The 21,315-nt window shown below is 35.5% G+C and overlaps 1 protein-coding gene across 8 annotated transcripts in view; it reads left to right on the forward strand.

Moving 5' to 3' along the window:
* Positions 1 to 21,315, forward strand: part of VPS13B (vacuolar protein sorting 13 homolog B) — a 459,168-nt gene that overhangs the window by 251,011 nt on the left and 186,842 nt on the right. For 6 of the 8 annotated variants that reach the window (XM_068672346.1, XM_068672345.1, XM_068672347.1 and 3 more), the window contains 5 exons: positions 4,698 to 4,869; positions 5,862 to 5,976; positions 8,097 to 8,238; positions 9,920 to 10,325; positions 14,669 to 14,780. In XM_068672346.1, the coding sequence (XP_068528447.1) occupies positions 4,698 to 4,869; positions 5,862 to 5,976; positions 8,097 to 8,238; positions 9,920 to 10,325; positions 14,669 to 14,780 (947 nt within the window). Of the gene's footprint in view, positions 1 to 4,697; positions 4,870 to 5,861; positions 5,977 to 7,467; positions 7,535 to 8,096; positions 8,239 to 9,919; positions 10,326 to 14,668; positions 14,781 to 21,315 lie in introns of all 8 variants that reach the window. The other 2 variants (XM_068672350.1, XM_068672349.1) reach the window with 1 other exon arrangement.

Here is a 21,315-nt window from a genome sequence, read left to right on the forward strand (position 1 = left end):
GAAAGGAACTTCAAAAATGCTCCAGCTCAAAAAAAAAAAAAAAAAGGAAAAATGCTTTTTATAAAATGAAAAAGAATAGAGAGCAGCAGATCAGTCCACAACACATCAATATTGGTTTCAACTTTGACTTGAACTGAAAATAAACACAGTCTCAGGTTTAAACAAGTATTGTTCCTGCATTTCCTTGACCTTTAACTGGCCTGCATTTCTTGATATCCTGTGAAATTCATCTGAGGATATCAGCTATGGCAGGTTGTCCTTGGCTGGCTGATTCCTCCACAGCTGCCTGGCTTACAGGATCCCCCCTTTTCTAAAGTACTCTCGTCTCCAGACAAATGGGACTCCAGCAACAGAAGCATCATCTTTTAGGAGTATCATTCAAAGGATAGTTACAAAGGTGTGGGAAGTTATTGGAAGGCAGTGTGTCAAAGAACTGTTCAGATGAGTTATACAAAAGACACAACAAGAAAGAAATGTATTGGAGAAACTGAAACTCTCAGAGCAGATGCCGTGCTGAATGATGTAAAACTGCAGTCATGACATAGGATGAAGCTCCTCTGATGAGAGAGGATCTTGCAAGTAAGAACTGATTAAAAGGGGATTCTTAAATCGCTGTGTTCATTCAGGCTCTGGAAGAATACATTTCTGCTCCTGCTTTTTATATCTTTGCATAATAGATAGCTGAGGGGAGGCAGGTTGGAGGCAAACTGAGGTGTAAGAAGGAAATGCAGGAATATGTACATGTAGTAGAAGCATGCAGCCTGAGAAGAGTACAGAGATGCTGTCCGGATGTGTAGGGATGGGATCATAAAAGCCAAGGCATAAGTGGAACTGAACTTGGCAAGGGCTGCAAAGAACAACAAGAAGGGATTCTGTAGGTACCGTGGTCAGAGAAAGAAGTCCAAGGAAGTGTACCCCCTCTGATAGATGAGAAGGGAGAACTGGTAACAACAGACATGGCGAAAGCTGAGGTAATCAACAACTTCTTTGCCTCAGTCTTCACTGCCAGTTGGGCTTCCAACGTCTCTTGTTTCCCTGAACCCATAGACAAGGGCTGGAGGAGTGAGGTCCCTCCCACTGTAAGCAAAGAGCAGGTTTGAGACCACCTGATGAAACTAAACAGTTACAAGTCTATGGGGCCTGATGCCATGCATCCCAGGGTCCTGACGGAACTGGCTGATGTAGTTACCAAGCCTCTCCATCATACTTGAAAAGTCCCGGCTGTCAGGTGAAGTCTGTCCAGGTGGAGGCCGGTGATGAGTGGTATTCCTCTGGGGTCCGTCTTGGGACTGGTGCCACGTAATATCTTTATCAGTGACACAGACGGTGGGATTGAGTGCACCCTCAGCAAGTTTGCAATGACGCCAAGCTGAGAGGTGCAGTCAATACAACATAAGGAATGGATACTATCCAAAAAGGACCTGAAGAAGCTTGAGAAGGGGGCCTACGTGAACCTAATAAGGTTCAACAAGGCCAAGTGCAAGGTGCTGCTTCTGGATTGGGTCAATCCCATACATGAGGACAAACTGGGAGAAGAACTCATTGAGAGCAGCCGTCTGGAGAAGGACTTGGGGGTTCTGGTGTACAAAAAGCTTGACACGAGCCAGCAGTGTGTGCTTGCAGCCCAGAAGGCCAACTTCACCCTGGGCCGCATCCACAGAGCAGATGCCAGCAGGTTGAGGGAGGTGATTGTCCCCCTCTGCCCTTGTGAGGTCCCACCTGGAGCGCTGCGTCCAGGTGTAGGACCCCCAGCACAAGAAGGATGTGGGGCTGTTAGAGCAGGTCCAGAGGAAGGCCACAAAAGATGGTCAGAGGGCTGGAGCACCTCTCCTGTGAAGAAAGGCTGAGAGAGCTGGGGATGTTCAGCCTGGAGAAGAGAAGGCTTCAGGGAGACCTCATTGTGGCCTTTCACTACTTAAAGGGGTCTTACAAAAAGGATGGATAAATGACTTTTTACTCAGGTAGATAATGAAAGGAGAAGGGGTAATGGTCTTAAACTAGAAGAGAATATGTTTAGATAAGACATTGGGAAGAAATTCTTCCCTCAGAGGGTAGTGAGGCACTGGTGCCCCATGCCTGGAAGTGTTCAAGGCCAGGTTGGGTGGGGCTTTGGGCAATCTGGTGTAATGAAAGGTGTCCCTGCCAAGGCAGGGGGGTTGGAATTGGAATTAGATGATCTTTAAGGTCCCTTTCAACCCAAGCAATTCTTTGGTTCTGTGGTGGCCAGAGATAATCAGAGGATGGCAAAATGGGATGTTGCTTCCTTGCATATATCACTTTCCTTACAATGGAGGCTGCCATTTCAGAAGAAGCAGTAGGGACTAATGCTGGATAGTACTGGAGAAGTGGCTGCTCTCCCTGTATCCTTTCAGTTGCTGGGAGAGTGCCAGGCCCGACACTTTCCATGGTAGTTTCCCAATTTTTATTTGTTAGTAATATTAATGTACAGGCTATGTAAGAGAAAAACAGGAGGAGGATGAATAAACAAATGATAAAAGCAAAAGGGCATTGCTAAGTCCCTATCTTGGAGAGGGATTTCAGGTGTTTTTGTATAAGGAAGTTCATTCAATGAGAATTCCGTGTAATGCTCAAACAAGAAAGAACAGGGAGGGAAGCAAGAAATGGAGGAGAGCTAGTAAGCCTCAATTAGCAGCTCATTTTCTGGAGTTCTCTGTAATGTAACAATTTTTCAAAAGACAGTCACCAGTGACTCTACAAGTAGTCTGTTCAGAGCTGTAAGCAGTTGAGCTTACACCTGGTTTCATGCATTTGTTTAATGCAAAACAACTGTCAATGGGAAAATCAAAGGTGAAATGAATCTTAGTTTTCATATCAGCGCATCATACTATATCTGCTGAACTGCTCCAGATACTGTAGTCTCACATTTAGGTATTCCTTTCCAGTAACTTATCCTAGGTGCACAAGCTTTCCTTTTGTCGTGTGAATGAATATCTGGAGGGATAAGTTCTGTATGTCAGCGATTTGACAGTGTTCTTATCCATTTTAATAGGTATCAGTAGGTTTTTAAAGGATAGAGGTAGCTGCACAGTGATAAAATACCTTTGTTTTTCTATCTGTGTCCTCTAAAAGTTTCACAGGGAAAAAAAAAAACAAAACAGTAAATGTTAATCTGAGTGACTTAAAGCTGAAAGCTCAAAGTAGAAGCTGTCGTTCAGTGTTTCTCTGAAGAAGATGGAAAAAGTAATTGTATTCTTCATTATGTAATAAATTCTAATGTCAGCTGCTCCATTTGGTGTCTATCAAATAGCCCAAAGTCATAATATGCTGCGTACAAAATTTCTGAAAGATTTTGACCTACCTTTTTGTCTTGTCTTACGGTTGGGATGGTGATAAGAGAACGTGTATACATGATAGAAATCCTGTAATTAAACTGTAGGCCTGAGTTGATTGAAAATGTGACTTATCAACATAAATGCTTCCATATGAGCTATTTTGCTTGGTCTGGGATAAGTTCTACCCATCCAGAAAATAGATTGCTAACAGAATTTCCATATTCACAGTCTTGGACTGCAAAATGAGTCAAGTAATGTCAGGTTTTAGATTTTGCTACTGAAAGTAAGTTTTTTCCAGAACTGAAGTGAGTGTATTAGCATATCTTGCCTGACAGATTAAAGTGGATTCAGTCAAACTGCAATACCTTCTATGTGTGTCTGATTTTAGACTGTTTTCCATTTAAATCATCATGGTTAATCTTTAGGTAAAAATCAAAATTCCTAAGAATGTTCATCATAATTTATATTTTGTAATCCGCAAAGCATTCATTGAAAGTTCAGATGTTTATTGGTCTGTAAATGTTAAAAGCAACTTGGTCTTAATGAATCAAAGTGGCAATACCTTTTTCTTTTCCATTTATGTTTTAATCTTGAGGGAAACTCTCAGCATTTGGTGGGGTTACAAGTGAAGGCGCTGAGGATTCTTAGTGGCTTCTGGTTGACAGTGACTTGTGAGTCAACTCCATTGGGTGTAATAGGCTGTAAATGCTAAGAGCTGAGAAGCAATTATGCTTTTGCATCTTTTTCTCTGGACCCAGTAAGTTCTGGCAATGGAAAGTTGTGGTGAAGTTCTCTTGCTGGTGAATTTTTCATTTGTCCTATGAAGAATTATCAGAACTTGGTTGCAGGTCTCTGATAATAAATTTTCAGTGTATCTTTAATAAGTCATGCTCTTTTTATGAAAACATAGACTTCTATGTCTTATTTGCTGAGTTCTTAATATTTTTGGGAATGAGCAAGGATTGATTAATGATGGCAAAGAAGCTTCTAAAAGCCCATTTGTCAACAGATTAGAATATTTATATATCAGAATATGTGTCAGAATATTCCTGTCATTTCCTGTAAGATGGATGTAAGCTATTGAGGAAAGCTCCCTATACCAAGTGGAATGAAGTCACAGAACCATCACCATTTTACCATAAAATCTTGGCCAAAATCCATTATCTCTGCCTAAAAAAATAAAATAAAATAAATTAATAAATAAAATAATATACTTTATCTTTTTCCTGGTGTTAAAAAAAAATAAAAATAAGGCTTAATTCAAATGCACGGTCAGTGAGTCTGCTTGTATTTCTATGTATATAATTAGTTGGGTCTGCATCACTTTAGACAGAAGAAAAAAAGAAAAATGGGCAGTGGTGAAAAGCAAATATTCTTTTCTCAGCTCTTACTTCTGTTTTATAGGGTGATTCTCTTCAGGGCGGTGATGACTCTCCATTCTCCGACTCCATTACATTGGAACAAACAACAAGTAATATTGGAGTCTCAAGTGGACGTGTCAGCCTGTGGATGCAGTGGATGTTGCCAAAAATTACTATAAAATTGTTTGCTCCTGACCCTAGAAATAATGGCACAGGTATTCAACATTTTTTTTTCCCTTAACATTCAATTTTAAGTTCCATATATTATTTTACAACACAGTATTAGCTACAGAGCATTTATTGGTAATATTAGACATTATTTAATACAAAAATAATTGGTTGGATCAGACCAACAAGCTGGAGTTAGGTTAGTGCATGTAAAAATAATTCAGCATTGTTCTTTGGCATAAACTTCCATTTCCATATGGAAAGGTGATTATATTAAATTGGAAATAAGTTAGTTATTTTACTTAAAAGAATACTGCATTTTTGACTTAATAGCAATCATGTTCCATTTTGATATGATTTAGTTTTGTGTGTGTCCATCTATAAGCATGTAGTTTTGCATTGATAAATTCAAAATAATCATCACAGTATAATCCCTAAAATCATTGGAAGATTGAACTTCGTATTAAAAATAGGAATATGTGTGGAACACAATTAGCTTTTTTAAAAATTGAGATTACACTGATTATCATCTGGACAGTAATTGTTTGAAAGGAACTCGTATTCTGTAAATGTACTGAAAGACTTCAGGTATGTTTTTGTTAGGAAACACTGCTAAGTAACAATTAACGTTGTTAATCATAGAACTGTGAAAATATTAGAAGACTAGTGATTAAATTTTCAAAGAGATATACTTGAACTTTTGATAAAAATAATTACATGAGAGAAAGAAATCTCAAGTGTTGTTAGAGAATATATCTTGTCAAATATCTTTATATTTTTACAGGAATTATACTATGAAAACCTGAACTAGAAAACCCATAGATAAGTCTCTCTACACTTTTGTATAAAATAGTTCGGATTATAGAGTTTCTTCTGGTTCCTGTCATTTTGACAGTTGAATAAAAGTGTGCTGTATGAAAAACCTCTGAGTTGAGTTAGCATCATCCTATTTATGAAACATAGTGTCCCAGGTTTATCTCTATGCTTTCAAAGTTACAGGTTTCATATTAATGTTTTTTATCTCCTTGGACTATTGCAGAAGTTTGTGTTGTCAGTGAATTAGAAGATCTCAGCGCCTCAGTGGACGTGCAGGATGTGTATACCAAAATCAAATGTAAAATAGAAAGCTTCAACATTGATCATTACAGAAACAGGTAATTCCTGGGAGTTACCCTGTTATAACCTCAGTGTGAAACGAGGCAGATTTATTTATTTTTTTTACTTCTTCTTATTTCTTAACTTGAATTTAAGATTTTTGTTGAGTTTCTTTTAAATGAGATAGATGTTATCTTTTTAAGTAAGCAAAACCAGAATTTCTTTTTCTCAGAATTGTATCCAATTCTGAAAAAGTAACACACATGGAAATCATTACAAATTAGGATAGCATTTTTTGCTTCTCTGTTGGTCCATTGACAAAAAACATTTCTTTTAGCTGAACTTTTGAATGGGAAATTTCTTACATATCATTTCATGACACATTACCTTTATCAATTTGCCAGTATTTAGTGTTTTGTGGTGCCATGCTTTTACATATTAAAAAAAAATTTCTAACAAATCAAGTTATTTCTTTTGCCGTGCTTCAGCAACACAGTAATGGAGGGAAGTAAGCTGATCATCCCTGTTTCTGTGGCATGGTACAGTGTTTTGCAGAGAAGCCTGAGTAAAATTTCAGACATTAATGTCAGCCAATATGTCATCAATTTTATGTACATTTAGGCTGGGAAGTTAGAGATACTATATATCTTGCCACTTAGCAAATCTTGTTTAGTTTGCTGTGGGGATGTAACTGTATTCATTTGGCACCCAAATGCACAGTGCTGTAGAGATATCTCTTATAGCACGTATTGGCCATGAGCACACAAATGAAAGGTAATTATGTAGTGTTTGATCAACTGGGTTATTGTTTGCTGTTACAGCTCAACAGGTTCTAAGAGACAGAAATTGAGAGGAAATAGGATAGCTGTTGTGTTATTTCCTGGGAGAAAAATATAACTGAAAGCTTTAGAACAATTCTTTGGCACTGAAAATGGCAAAACTATTTAGAAGCACAAATCATGTTGACTTAAGAGCCTACGAATGCATGGTTTTATTGGACATTCCTTATCCTTGCCTGTGTAGGAAGGAGATTTAATATCAACTTAGATAAGTTACTGACATTTCTGAGACTTTTTTCTAATCAACAGTCTAAAACAAACACAAAAAAATCTGATTCCTGTTCTTTTGCTTGAGTTACAAATATTATTGTTTGAACACATGGTAATATTTGATAATCAAAGTTTGTACTTTATTTATTTATTTTTTAAAGCAAGTCATGCTGCTTTAAAGTGCTTTAGAATCCCAGTAGCAGACACTCTTGACAAGCTGCATTGTCCACAGAGTTTGTGCAGAGCTTGAGAGAGGATACCTCACTTCCAGGAGTACATGTATAATCTTCCCATTGGAAAAAAAAATCAATTCCAGAGTGTTCTTGTTTCCTAAGTCTATATTGAAGTTTCTTTATTTTTTAAAGTCATTCCACGTGGCCAAGTTGTTACTGTTTTAATTTACATTTCATAATCTCTTCAGGGTAACCTTCTCTGTCATTAAATTTCTATGAACTTAAGCCAAAAGCAGAGAATAGATAAGGTGAACATTCTGTCTTCCAGGCCAGGGGAAGGCTGGCAGTCAGGACATTTTGAAGGAATGTTTCTACAATGCAGACAAAAGTCTTTGGTGAGATTTCTTTAGTAACCTAAAGTGCTTACCTGAACAACTCTTCCTAAACAACATAGTTTTCTCTGTTCTTTTGTATGTTGAAAAGAATGATTACAAGAACTACAATACAAAGCAACATTTTAATTCATAATAACTTGTTTTTCTAAATAATATTATGATTTTATAATGTGTTTGAGTATAGTTTTTCATTCACAATTTCTTGATTCTTGTCATCATTCTCCTCTACATTCTGTCTGCTGAAAATCCAGGGGTAAGTCCATCTTCTGTAAGTAGGAGTCTATTATCCATACTTTTATTTTCTTACGTTACCTCCTCCTGCAATAGGTTGTCCTTTCACATAAAATTTTACAAAGTTTCTTTTTTAATACCATTCTTTTGCTTTATCTAATTGAATTTTGACATTTTTGGATTTTAGGAGAGAGTATGGCATAGGATTTGTGTTGCAGTTACATAGAACTGGGCAAGTTTAATGTAAACTTTTTTTTTTTGCTTATGGTGATTTTCTTTTTTTTTTCTTTTTTTGTCTTCCTCTCTTCCATGCCTTGTTCATTACCTCAAGCCTTGGGGAAGATTCTTGGTCTCTGGGGCAATGTGGAGGTGTATTCCTTTCCTGTACTGACAAGCTGAACAGACGTACCTTGTTGGTTCGACCCATCAGCAAGCAGGACCCTTTCAGTAATTTCTCTGGCTTCTTTCCCTCTGTAAGAATCCTTTTTTTTTTTTTTTTTAAACAGGACTTCCACTAACAAATGCCAGTTGGGTTGGGTTAAAAAATGAGATAAAGTTTTTAAAAAAATCTCAATTTCATCTAAATACTTTTTGTACCAGATATATTTATTGTGTATGTTGATTATGTAAGTTGTGCTTTTTCCCACTATCTTTTAGTAATAATTTTTAATCGTTTTTGACTAGATAGGGGTATAAGGGTTTATGGTTCACAACCCTGTGAATAACAACAGTCCACTGAAGTCAATACGATTTATCTATATTAAAAGTAAGCACATACAGTAATGTTCAGAGACTAATAGAAGAGCCAGTACTGAACACTGCATTTTGTTCATGTAATTCTGATATGTACTTGGGGATTTAAATGGTTTGTATTACTGCAGTATGCCATTGTGCAACCTTTTAGAATTACTTTATATAATGATGATAATGCAGCAATTAACAATTTCATGTTTGTGTCTGTCTTTTGCCTGCTTAGAACAGTACTTGTTGAGTCAGAATATATCAGTGTGAGATATTAAAAAACTTCTTCTTACTGGTTTATCCTTGAAAGACTTTATATATAATGGCATTGGGCCCTTTGTCTTCACAAATAAATGACTGTAGAGAATCTTCATATGTTAGTGGAAGTTCTGTGTGGTCTGATTTATTTTTTTTTCTTCATGAATATTGATTGGTAATACTTTATCTTATTCTATTTGTTTCATATCTTAAAGAAAAATCTAACTTTCTAATTTATTTTAATTCACTTAATCACAAAAGCTTCAATTTTTTCAACATTTAAACTACATTTAATCTGTGTATCCTGTTTATTTAAGAAAGAGAAGGTTTCTCTATTAATGTGGTTTAATTACTTTAAATTATTTTTAATCAAATTTGAAGATGCTGAAAAAAGCAACTGCTTGCACAATATAGTTGCTTTTATTTGTGCTCAGATGATTGAAGGTAATGTTTGAACAATCTCAAAGAATTCTATCAAAAATGTTACAATTACAGTTAGAATAATGATTACACTTAAAATAGTATTTTTTCTAGTTACTGTTTTTTTTTTTTTTTTCAGTTTTCAGTCACTAACAATGTATAACTGAAATCCCAAAGACTTTCAAAGATAATATCAAAAATTTAATATATGTCTTCTGGGAGTTAAGTATCTAATTGTAATATTTATCAAGGAAATCTTTCTAAGTGAAGGAATCTGTTATTTCTGAACGACAGTGTAATATATCCGTATTTAAATGATGTGCTTTAAGATGTTACAACTATTCTCTTAAAATACTTAAAATCGATCAGGGAAAACCAACTGAATTTTTAGAGTATTTACTTGATTACTCATGTTTAGAGAGAGTAAAGTTATCTCAGCATCAGAGGGTTGCTTTAGCACCCACAGTGTTTGCACATACATAAAGGACAGTGAAAGCAAGTAAGATTTACTTCTAAAATGAAATGGACATCAACATATGTAACTGACAGTTACATATAGTATGACACGCTATGAGGTGAATTGTCCATCAAAAAAAAGGAAAAAATCTTATTCTGGGATTCAGAGAGGATAGAAAGCTATTAGGAAATACAGAACCTTAAACATATTAGCTAACAGAGAATTGACTGATGATGTATGTGTACATTCTTTTCATTATTTTTTTCTTCTTGAAACAGACAACTGCAAAACTTTTAGATGGCTCACACCAACAACATGGATTTCTCTCTCTAACTTACACAAAAGCTGTGACAAAAAATGTCCGGCACAAATTGATATCACGAAACGAACGAAGAACGTTCCATAAGCTGTCCGAAGGCCACACTGATGGTTCTCCTCACTTTCTTCATGAGATCCTTCTCTCAGCTCAGGCTTTTGATGTGGTCCTCTGTTTTCCTTTGCTTAATGCAATCACAAGCATTTTTCAAGCCAGGTTGCCAAGGAGTCAAAAGGAGAAAAGGAAATCACCCGGCCAACCTATGAGGAGTCATACTCTGACGTCCCGCAACTTACCTCTGATTTATATCAACACTGGTGTCATAAGAGTCTTCTTCCCCAAAGAGGATGACCATCATAATGCAGAAGGTAGACTATATTATGTTTTAACATACTGTGCAGTTCAGTATTGCAACCAAATGCTCTAACTTCGTTATCTTGCTGGCCTTACTGTCTTTACATTTAGAATGATTGCTTGGGTCTTCAGAATTGTAAGGGGCAGAGGTAGAAAACATCTGTCATTCATCCAAGAACTGTGAAAAGAGGTTGCAGTTGTTAAAAAGAGAGTTGCAGGTAGTGAAAAGAGAAATGGAGTTCTGCAACAGTGATTCTTTTGTCGGTTCTTACTATGCTGATACCAGTAACGTCTTCCACACTCTCCATTTTTGGAAGAGGAGTCTAAACAGGAAGCTTTTGTGGAAATAGGCACATAGGAAACCATTCAGTAGTGAAGCGGGTCCTGTTTCATTTTAATTATTTTCTGCAAACTGCGCTTTGTGATTGTTGCCCAACAGCTGATACAGTTTATCATTTGTTTAATAACTCTTAGCTGAAGTTATTCAAACTCCCTTATGTAAGAAGCTTCCAGTTATTTACAAAATTCTGGATAGCATAAACTGTTCTTTCAAACAACAGTAATTAGCCATTTGATCCATGAACAATGCATTTTTCTTTTAAAAAAAAGTATTTTTCCATCCTCCATAAAATATATTTACATCACTATTACAGTCGTTGCACATAAATAGATGCTGAGGCTAAAAGTACACCTAGTAACAGCAGGAATGTGATTACTTCCATTAGCAACAATTGTTCTAGAAATTAAAAAATAGATACTTTACTGGTATCATGGTATGTTTACTGAAGTCTTATAGGTATGTGTTGGTTTTTGTTTGTTTTTATTAACTGTTTTAGATTATAGCAAATGATATAATACTAAGAATATAGATTTTTTGTGATTGGGTTGTGTTTTTTTTTTCATAACCTAATTGCAAAAAGTGCAGACAGTGAGAATTTACTTGAATCATTTGTTTGCCAGCATCTTCTACAATTTTCCAAGTGGGAATGGTGCAAACACAGAAGATAAAATTAGACTGGCTGTGTTGGCAAGAAAGAATTATGATTCTGGTTAGAAGGGAGTTCTGGGGCATGCTGTTAAGGAGTCTTTTTGGAAGTATTTTTTTTGTGGCTCTGTAGCTGCACACTTCATTAGAAAGAAATTTTAAAAAATCTTCTGTCTGTTTGCCATTCCTTGTTTAATTACCATTCCTTGTTTCAAAACACTTGCAAAATATATAATGCCTATAGTTAAACATGAATGTAGGTAGAAAACATATGTATACTTCTAAAGAATAATGCTAAAGATTATCTTTACTAAACTAATAACAAAGTCAATTAATCTCTTCCAGTGGAAACTTCTGAAATGTCATCAATATGAAAATCAGTTCCATTCTCCTTTCATTTCATTTTTCAGTCCCCGTTCTTCCAAACTTTCATCTGTTTCTGAATTGAAATAACTCACTTCTATCTTCTACTGCTTATTATCTTCAAGCCCTATAGAATTTAGAAACAATAATGTGGTGTAAGTGTTGAACATGACCCATGTTACAGGTGTGCTAGATCAAAATTGTTAAATATTATGGATATATACACCCATATGACTTCATTCATCATCTGTTGATTAAGAGAGTTTAGTCCAAGAAGAGTTGTGTGATTGCTGCAATATAAGCAGAGAAGCAGTGATCTTGGTTTGTCTTTTATTCCATTGTCTGCATCTCATACCTTATAATTAGAGGTAGTTACCTAAACGATTCTCCCACCAAACACATGTAATTGCGATTCATATACAGAAGTGTGGTGCATTTTTGTTTTTTAAAAAGGCAAATTGTTCTTTAGTTTTTCAGTCCAAAACTGAACTTCTGAAGTGAAGTACCCAAACATTAAAAAAATAATCAAAATTGTAGGTTTTTTTCCTCAGGAGTTTACACACTATATAACTATATATAACAAATAGAAAGAAGAAATACTGTATGACAGCCACTAAAAATCCAATAAAAACATGTAAATTGCATAAAGCTGATAAGTGGTACAGACGACGAAAATCTGCATCTGGCTGGTTTGAGGACAATAAAAAATATTTTTAATATGTACTAGGAGCAAAATATCAGGAGTCACTAGAATGGACATGATAAATTTGTTGATAGTGAAAAAGAAAAGGCAGCATGCCGAATAAACGTATGTCCTGCATTTGTAGGAGTGATATATTCTTGTCACATGAGCATGACTCTGTACTTTGAAGTCTGTCATAACATCTGGTCTGTAACATCCTCCTTGCTTACTATTAAACAGTTTCAAATCGGTCAGACTGAATAACTTGTGCTCAAGGATCTTGGTCTTCTGAGGTTAATTTTTAACATGCCTTGGAATAGCAGGTTTTAGACAGCTGAAGGTGTACCTGTTAAAATGAAAAGTGAAATGTTCAAATAAAATTAAGAGAGGTAACTTTATTTCTCCATTGGAAAACATAAAGGAAAAATCTATTACAAGATTCAGTTAATAAAGATTTATATTTACTACATGATAATAAGTATGATTTTATAGAAAATCAGTCTGCTTAAATACATCTGATTTCCATTCTTTTACAATGGATACAATTCCTGTTGATAAAATGTTTGCAAAGATTTGATATGCTTAGACTTTCCTAAAGAGTTTAACTCCATGTCTCTTGGTATTCTAATTTAAATCTATCCCAGTTTAATGTCTGTGGAAATATTAAAAGACTAAAGGTCTGAAAAATTATTTTCAGTTGGGAGTAGTAAGTAAAATTGCTATATAATAATATGAAAGTAAATATTAAATCATTGCTGTAAGAATTTCCCAGGAAAGATAATGTTAAGGACTCTATAGGGCACGCATCTGGATCACTGCACTTACAGCACTGCTTGTAAAAAATATGATAATTATTCATATGGTAAAGTTACATATCAAGTAGAAGATTATGCAGACTACATCTTCAGGACTGGAGACTGTTTCCTGGAAAGCAGAGGCTGAAAAGAGGCCGAGAGTCACAGTGGACTTACTGAAAAGAAAGGAGGGAGATAGCTGTACTTCTGCATAGGGCAGATGACAGAGTATCATGTCCATTTCTAGTGCATCTAGTATGTTATTTCCATGTTTCAGAAAGCTAATAGGAGATTTCATAGGTTAGTGAATGGAGACAGGGATTCGTCACCCTAAGTCATGACTCAGATAACCACTCATCACAAACCAGATGAAAATATTAATGCTTGTAATTCTTTCTGGTTTAATCATAAAACTTAATTTCTTAACCTGAAGTAAAATTGTACACAAAAAAAGCATGCCAGCCTTTAAAAATAATAATAATAATAATAATCCTAAAAAGCTTACATAATAGAGACCATAATTAATAGTTCTGTGTTTATTTGGCTTTGCTAAGTGTCAGAGCCAAATGACAATTCTTACCCTAAAATATGTTTTATTAAAAACCAAATCTCAGAATAAGGCATTTGCCATAACGTTACACTTAGAATCTGAAGTATATTTAATATCAAATTGAAAAATTATTTTGAATTAGTAACAAACAGGATTTTGTTGTCAACTTAACTTTTTCTACCCTTGTTCTAGCAACCAAAGCATCTGTATATGATTTTTGATCTGCTTTGGGGACTGAAGGATTTCACTTTTGCTTTTTAAATAGATGAGGTCCTTTTAAGCAAATCCCTTATGTTCGTGTCTAAGTTATGTGTTGTAGCTTGTGTTACCATTCTACTGCATATTTACTGTGGTATCCCCTACAATGTTTTCAAAATATTTTATTGGAATTTCTGTGAATCCTGTGATTTTTATTATTTTTTTTAATATCTGCTTAACAAACTCATTGTAAGAGAGTCTTGCTGAATTTTGAATTTTTCTTGCTGAACATGGGAGCAAGTGTGATATTGTTCCATCTTTGCCATGTGTCACACTGGTGTTGAAGTGAACCATTGCACTTCGGATGCTGAACTCTGAGCCTGCATTACATGTTCTCAAGAGCTTCCCAACTGTCCAGTAGTCTTCTAAGCAGAAGCAAACTTCACGGAGTTTGTTTACTACAAGACATGGAAAAAAAAATATTGAAATAAAAAAGCTGTTAGAGAAAATAGAAAGTCACAGGTCAGGATTGAGTTGCATGATAAAACTGTGGGGAAGTTAAATGACAGTAGCTTTGTCTTTTATATATCACAACAACAATACTGTTTTTATAGGTGTTGGGTTTTTTTTAATTACTGTTGCAAAGTTGTTGCTCCTAAGCAGAACCGAATCCTTAACAGACATTCTTATAGGTGGTTCTTTTTTTTTTTTTTTTGAAATAATTTTTCCATGCTATATGCATTTGACTTTTAATCAAACACATATTTCTCTTCTCCTAACTACAGCTAATCCAGCAATTAAAGAAGACACTTTGGTTCTCAAGATTGGATCTGTCTCTATGGCTCCCCAGGCTGACAACCCTCTTAGCAGAGCTGTGCTCAGAAAAGACATTTATCAGTAAGTGGTGGGGGAAGGGTTTGTTTTTTCATAGTCTCAGAAAAATTCATTTTGGGAGAAGTTAATTGATCAATAAAATGGGTACGTGCAGCCTGTAAAAATACTTTTCACATACAATCTTTTGATATTCAAAACCAGGTTTTTCTGATTTTCTTCACTTGTGGGCTTTCAAATCCATTTAGACAAATCAAGTTCTTCTGTGAAGTGCTGATGAATAACAGAATTTAAATGTCAAGTCATTACACAGCTTAAGCTCACAGATGAGAACATTTTAAGAGGCTTTCTTTTATTCAGCTACTAAATTCACCTAAGAGAAAAGGAATTTTTTGTAACTACCAAAATGCTCAGTAGCCATATAGTGTGAAGGAGATAGATCTTAATAATATAAATGGTAAACACATATTCAAACCGTAGGATTCTTGATGTCACGTAGATCAAAGCTGTAAAGGAAAGCAAACTTCTAAGGAACTCTTTCCCAGTAAACATACTTTCTGTGAAAATGTCATGCTCTGGATTGTGTCACTAAGTATGTGCAAACCACACTAATCATATATAGGCAGCAAAACTGGGGAACATATGTAATCAACATGATAAAAGTAATATATGATCCTTAGTAGAGTTGGCACTGTTGCCAGACATGAAAGTATGGTTGCAAATAATACCAAGTGAGAAAAGTCACAGAAATACAGATGAACAAGTGTCTTATACTTCCTGCTGGTCTGTTTTTCAGATGTGGCAATATTTTTAACTACTTCATAGTGCTCTTCAATAGAAATTACAAACATCAAAATCTTTTCCCAGCAGTAAAACATTTACTGCCTAGAAAATGACAGCAAGTTTTACTTTTTGTCGGGACTAGGATTTTTAGGAGACCAATGAAATATTTCCAGTTTCTCTTCAGAACACTTAGAAGTTGGAAGTCTTTTTCTTCATATTTCCATTTGGAGATGCTTAAAATATTGTATTTGCTTGTATGTTTACTTATAGTAGTTTATAATAGGGTCATTTTGTTTTGTTTTGTTTTTTAAATGAGTCCTGTATCTATTTTATTATTGAGCTCCTATGGAAGAAATCTTAAGCCTGGCACCAGCTGTTCTGGGTGTCAAGGCCTGATCCAACCCTCAGTGTGCCCACAGGCAAAAAAGATCTTCCTGATATTTGTAAAGGATCTCCCTGCTTCTACCCTGCTCCTATCTAAGAAGACTCACATCTGATTTCTGCTTTGAGAGCTGCGAAAATCAAAGTAGGTTGCACTCTTCTCTCTGCAACTAGTAGTTCGTCAGCAAAATCCCCTGTCAAAAAATGGAATCTGCAAGTTCCAGCTAGAGTAAGGTAGTTTCTGTCAGGTAGGTGAACTGTGTAATGTTCCATGTATACACATCACAAGTCAGTGCATCAGCAATGGGAGGGATGCCATTTACCTCAAGGTCGATGAAGCTATGCCAGTTTACATTCTTGAGGCTGATACCTTTGCAGCTGTGGCTTTACCTGAAATGCAAACATTCTGTGCTGGCCAAACCAGAAGTCACTCAACTGCTTAAAGGTTCTGCTACTCTTTTGCATTATGTGTCTCAGGGTCTTATATATATAAATATCCTGGATTAGGTTTGTGCAGTGTATGTTTGGTTTTCATAGTTTTATGATATGCTCCAGTCTTCCTTTAGAAACCAAGGCACTAACGGGGTAAGGTAGAAATAAGCACTGGGCCACAGGCGTCTCTCATCTGAATGTTACTGATTTCTTTATGACCAGCCTCACAACATATGCTTTGTATGTCTTTTTCTGAGAAATGTCTGCCATTTTCAGAAATTTTCTCTAACTTCATTGAGCGTTCTCATTTCTCAGAAGCTGTCAAAAGACTCAGTCTTATCTTTGTTCCTTTAATCATCCAATTATCCTAGCTTTAGTGTTTTTAAAACACATTGGGGCAGAGTGTCAAGTTACTTGCAGAATTTTATGAGACAATATTGAAGTTGGTAGTGGGTGGTCTTTTGTTTTTGGGAAGGGCATTACTATTTTGGTGTGTTTAAGCAAGACTCAACACTTTCTAGCAATATCAGTGAATATTTTTATCACAAAATAGTAAGGTTCCAGTTTGGGATTGAAATGAATGCATTTTCTAATTACATATGCTTTGATTTGGAACATACTGTAGTTACAGACGCATGGTTGAAGGTACGTGTGCATTTTCTTACGTGACAATCACTGGTGTTTGACCAGTGGCATTGACTGGTGTTCACTTCATCATTTGCCAGTTTTTCTTTGGAAAATTAGGTAACGAAATGCAAACATTTTTGGATTGTTAGGGCGGGCCACGCAATCAATATTCAAAGGGAAAAAAAAAATGTTGGGATATTGGGATGTTTTTAACACTTAGGCCTGGTGTTAGTATCCTGTTCTCCAAATACCAAATTTCATATGTTATGCAGTATTTGCCTTTTTTAACCTGCCCATGGTATAAGATACTGAATACCAAAAATGTGTAACAGGAGAATCGTAGTGCTGATACAAAATGCTTAAAAGTTATATAGTTAAATGAAGAAGCTCACAATGTGTAACTCGTGACTTTTGGTGAAAGATTTTAGTAAATATCAACGGAGGTACAAGTAGTACAATACCCAGCTTAAGAGATGCTTAAACAAACCCTTACAGCAGCCTGTTGATTACTGAAGAATTAGCTGCTACAGCATTCTAATAATCCCAACATGTCATCTTCCCTCTTTTTCCAACCTCTCTTCTCCTCTAATTTACTACTGCTGCTTTTAATAGAATAAAAGAAAATAAATCATTGTCTGAACCACTGTCTTTACAGTGTTTCTGGAGTGGGGATTCAAACTTAATTTGCGGTGTCACTTTGGTTTAAACAGTCTTCTGTTTAGGTCTGAACTACAACCACATGCAATTAATGTCACTAGTTGTGTTTCATGAGAAAGAAGAATTTTTGTGTCTCTTTTAGAAACTGTTCTTTTAGGAAAGGCTGAGAAACTTTTTCATGGCTAATGGCTGAATAGAATTTCCAAATATCTTTTGAATTTGTCCCATTAAATTCATACATGAAAAACTGGAAGTGCTCGTTTAGCATTAACAGAGTATCAGTGCATGAAAGGTAAATCTGGTATGGCTGCGGGTCATATTAAATGAAACCGGGCCTTGTGAGCTGAATGTCTCCATCTGTGTCTTAGGAAAAATAGTTTACTTGCTTGACTTGGAGAGGGAACTAAATAGAAAATGGAATGTTGGAAACATAATGTGCCCCAAAAGTTTGGACACAAATATTTTTTCAGGTGATTATTGCGAGTTAGAAAGAAATTTATTGACATAGTAACTTCAGTTTTCTTTTACCATATAAAAATTAGTCTAAAAATAACTATTTCCTCCAATTGAAAATGATCTAATTTTTTAGACCTATTAATAACTATAGCAGACAAAGATGTTGTATACCATAACAGTAAATACAGCACTCCAGAAAGAAGTACAGCTACACCGTATGGGTCACAGTGAGAAACAATTTCTCCTTTTTTTTTCCTCCTAAGTCCTAGGAGTTTGTGTTTTTTTAATGATTCATCGTGACTTTATGATTCTTAATCCCCAGCTAAGGTGTGTTTGTCTTCAACAAGCACAACCAGAATCAGGTGTTCTTGTCAAGGGACTGACTGTTCTGTGCAGCAGAGCCCAAAGGTCTTGTGATGGGGGCATGGGAGCGGAATAAAGGAGATTTTGGATGAGCATGCAGATGAGACAGCTGCCTAGCTTGGCAAAAGAGAGAGCAGAGCAGTGAATTAGAACTGTGGAGGAGTCATTTACTCAGAGCAAATGAAATTTCTGCTGAACCAGTGAAGGAGACAACTGTGTTTTTGTGGTTTTAACTATCTGATCATAATAAACTTAAGACTAGGGGGCTACTAGGCGGAGATGATTCAGCAGGTCACAGAAGGAAAAGATGACGTGGTCAATTTCTTACCTTGTGTGATCATGCTGTGTTTGTTTTGCAATAACTTTTGAAATTGCCAATTTCAAGTACATTTTACAGAACAGAGAAAGTTCTGGCAGTTTTCGGGAGGAAGAGTGCTGAGATGAGAAAGCTCATTCACAAACCATTGTGGTGTTAGTAGCAAGTTTGTTTGCTTTGCAGGATATCATTTAAAATTTCTTTCTAGCAGTGAGCATTTCTCTAAAAACATATATGTATGTGTGTGTGCATGTACTAAAAGTAGCTGTGTTGCTGATTCTGTTGAAGAAAAAGCAAAGCAAAGCATAGAATTTATGAATGGTAAAAAGGGACTTCTCTAGTTCATCTAGTCCAACCCCTTCCTCAGTGCAATTTAGGCTGAGTGGCTCATGTCTTTCTCCAGACAAACGATAATCACTTCCCAAAAACAAACAAACAAACAAAAAAAGGCTTTTGACTGATATATATATAAAGCAATTATGAGGGCACCAGACCAGAGGATCCTTTTCCATGCATGGAGATGGCTGTGGTAAACAAAGCATCATCTCCTGGGGTAGCTCCAGAAGGCCACATTTCCTTCTTTGTGTGTCTTCATGTGTTTTCCCTTTGTCGTTTCCTCAGTTCTTTCTCTTTTAATAAAAGTGACTAATGTGGAATATCAGCGTGAATAAATTATAATGCTCTAAAGAAGTGGAACTAATCAAATGTGTCTGTAGTCATCTTAACCAGTTTTCTGCTCAATTATCTCACATTGTCTTTTGTCACCTTTTTAGATTACAATAATATTTTCCTGTATATACAAACAGTGCTTAGTGCAATCAGTGGAAAGCTAACATAAAAGGGACTGGGTTTTTAAAAAATCTATGCGTGTTGGGGGTTTATGACGGGGAATAACACTAGTTGTGCTAAGCTACCGTCAGGATTAGGGAGTATTAGTAAGAAAACTCCATCACAGGACCCAGCAATTCTGTTTCTCCAACTGATATAAAAGGAAATAAACCCACACTTAAATATAATATGAAGGAGCACAAAGTTGAAATTGAGATTGAATTTAGTTCTACTTCAGGATAAGGTCCCCATTATAACAAAGACTGTAAATTGCCTGCTCAATTATATGGATAATTGCCAGTCATCCCCAAGACGGTCTTTTTTTTTTTTCAAGCTCTGACATGAACGACTAATTAATAGAATTGTAGGGAATATCCATGAACAGAGAGAGTGAAATAAATTTGAGGTAAAATATCATAGCGTCGCATTAACGGAGTTTGTTGAGACAAAGAAAGAAACGTCTGACAAAAAGCACAGAGAATGCAGACTGGTGGTGTTGGAGGCCTGGTTTATGAATTGCTGTGTAAGTGTTACTAAACCATCAAGTTTGGGCGATTTAGGTGAGTAGAATCATAAGCTTTCCTCAGCTTGGCCAATAAAGAATCTAATTGTTGTCCACACTCCGGATTCATCATTTTTGAGATCCAAGGATTTCATTCATGTCATACATCAAAGCTTAATAGTCCAGGTCTGAATGTTCCATGGTCATTTTCATGTGTAGATCTTTCATAGATCAAAGCATAAAGCAGTACTTGGACTGTTTTCAATTTGTGAATGTAAAATGGAAATTCTTTACTCCCCCCCTTCCCTCCCCCCAAATTACATGTGAAGAGTATAATCATGAAAAGATAGCTGTAAATTATTTAGCATTTTTCTTAAAACCTTTCATCAGTACAAGTCTTTCTGTTGTAAATATATCTCATCTACTGCTTTTCATTTTTGTACCTCACTGTTTTCCACTGTTTCATAACTCAAACATTTACAAATAACAAAACAATCTTATTTCTCTTGTATCTGCTATCTTTATTTCATGGAACTTTATCTAGAACATACCTATACTATCGTTGAATCCCGTAATTGGTTAACAAAAGTCCTTTAGTGAAAAAAGCAGTGGTAAACAATTTTGTATGCCTGTGCTGATAGTGCTGGAGTGAGAGGAAGGAAAGAATGATGGAAGGAGTTTATGCAAGAAGTGCAGACACAGCCAGCAATCTGTGTGGAAATCTGTTTTTTCTTTCAAATGTGGTTTGGAAAATCAAATGCTTTTCAAAACTTTTCAGCAGCACCCACATCTATAAGCATCTTTTCTTCAGAAACATTTTTTGTTCAGTATTAAATTACTGTGGGACCATATTTACATTTGTAAAACCGTACCTTTAAATTATTGTTATAAAAAGCTTAGAATTTCTACAACTATAGTATGAACAATAAGGCTAATTCTTTGTTTTCCTTTTCAAACCAATTAACACTTTAAAAAAATCTTCTGTTTTTGCATAAACGTTTAGTATTCAGATAACTAAATGATTCCAGGAATACATGCCTAATCATTTCCATTTAAGAGTTGATTATTTTATAAAGGCTCTAATAAAACTTATTTTCCATTTTACTTCATTTTTTTTTAAATACTTTATTGAAGTGTATTTGGTAGGCAAACAGGGCAGTAGCTAATGCCAACCTGAGCTTCTTTCCTTTTTTTTTTTTTTGCATAAATAAAGTGCATACATAGATTTTGATGGAAATGTGAGCAGCTTATTAAAA

The sequence above is a fragment of the Anas acuta genome, chromosome 2 (genome assembly GCF_963932015.1).
Source record: "Anas acuta chromosome 2, bAnaAcu1.1, whole genome shotgun sequence".
Lineage (NCBI taxonomy): Eukaryota > Metazoa > Chordata > Aves > Anseriformes > Anatidae > Anas > Anas acuta.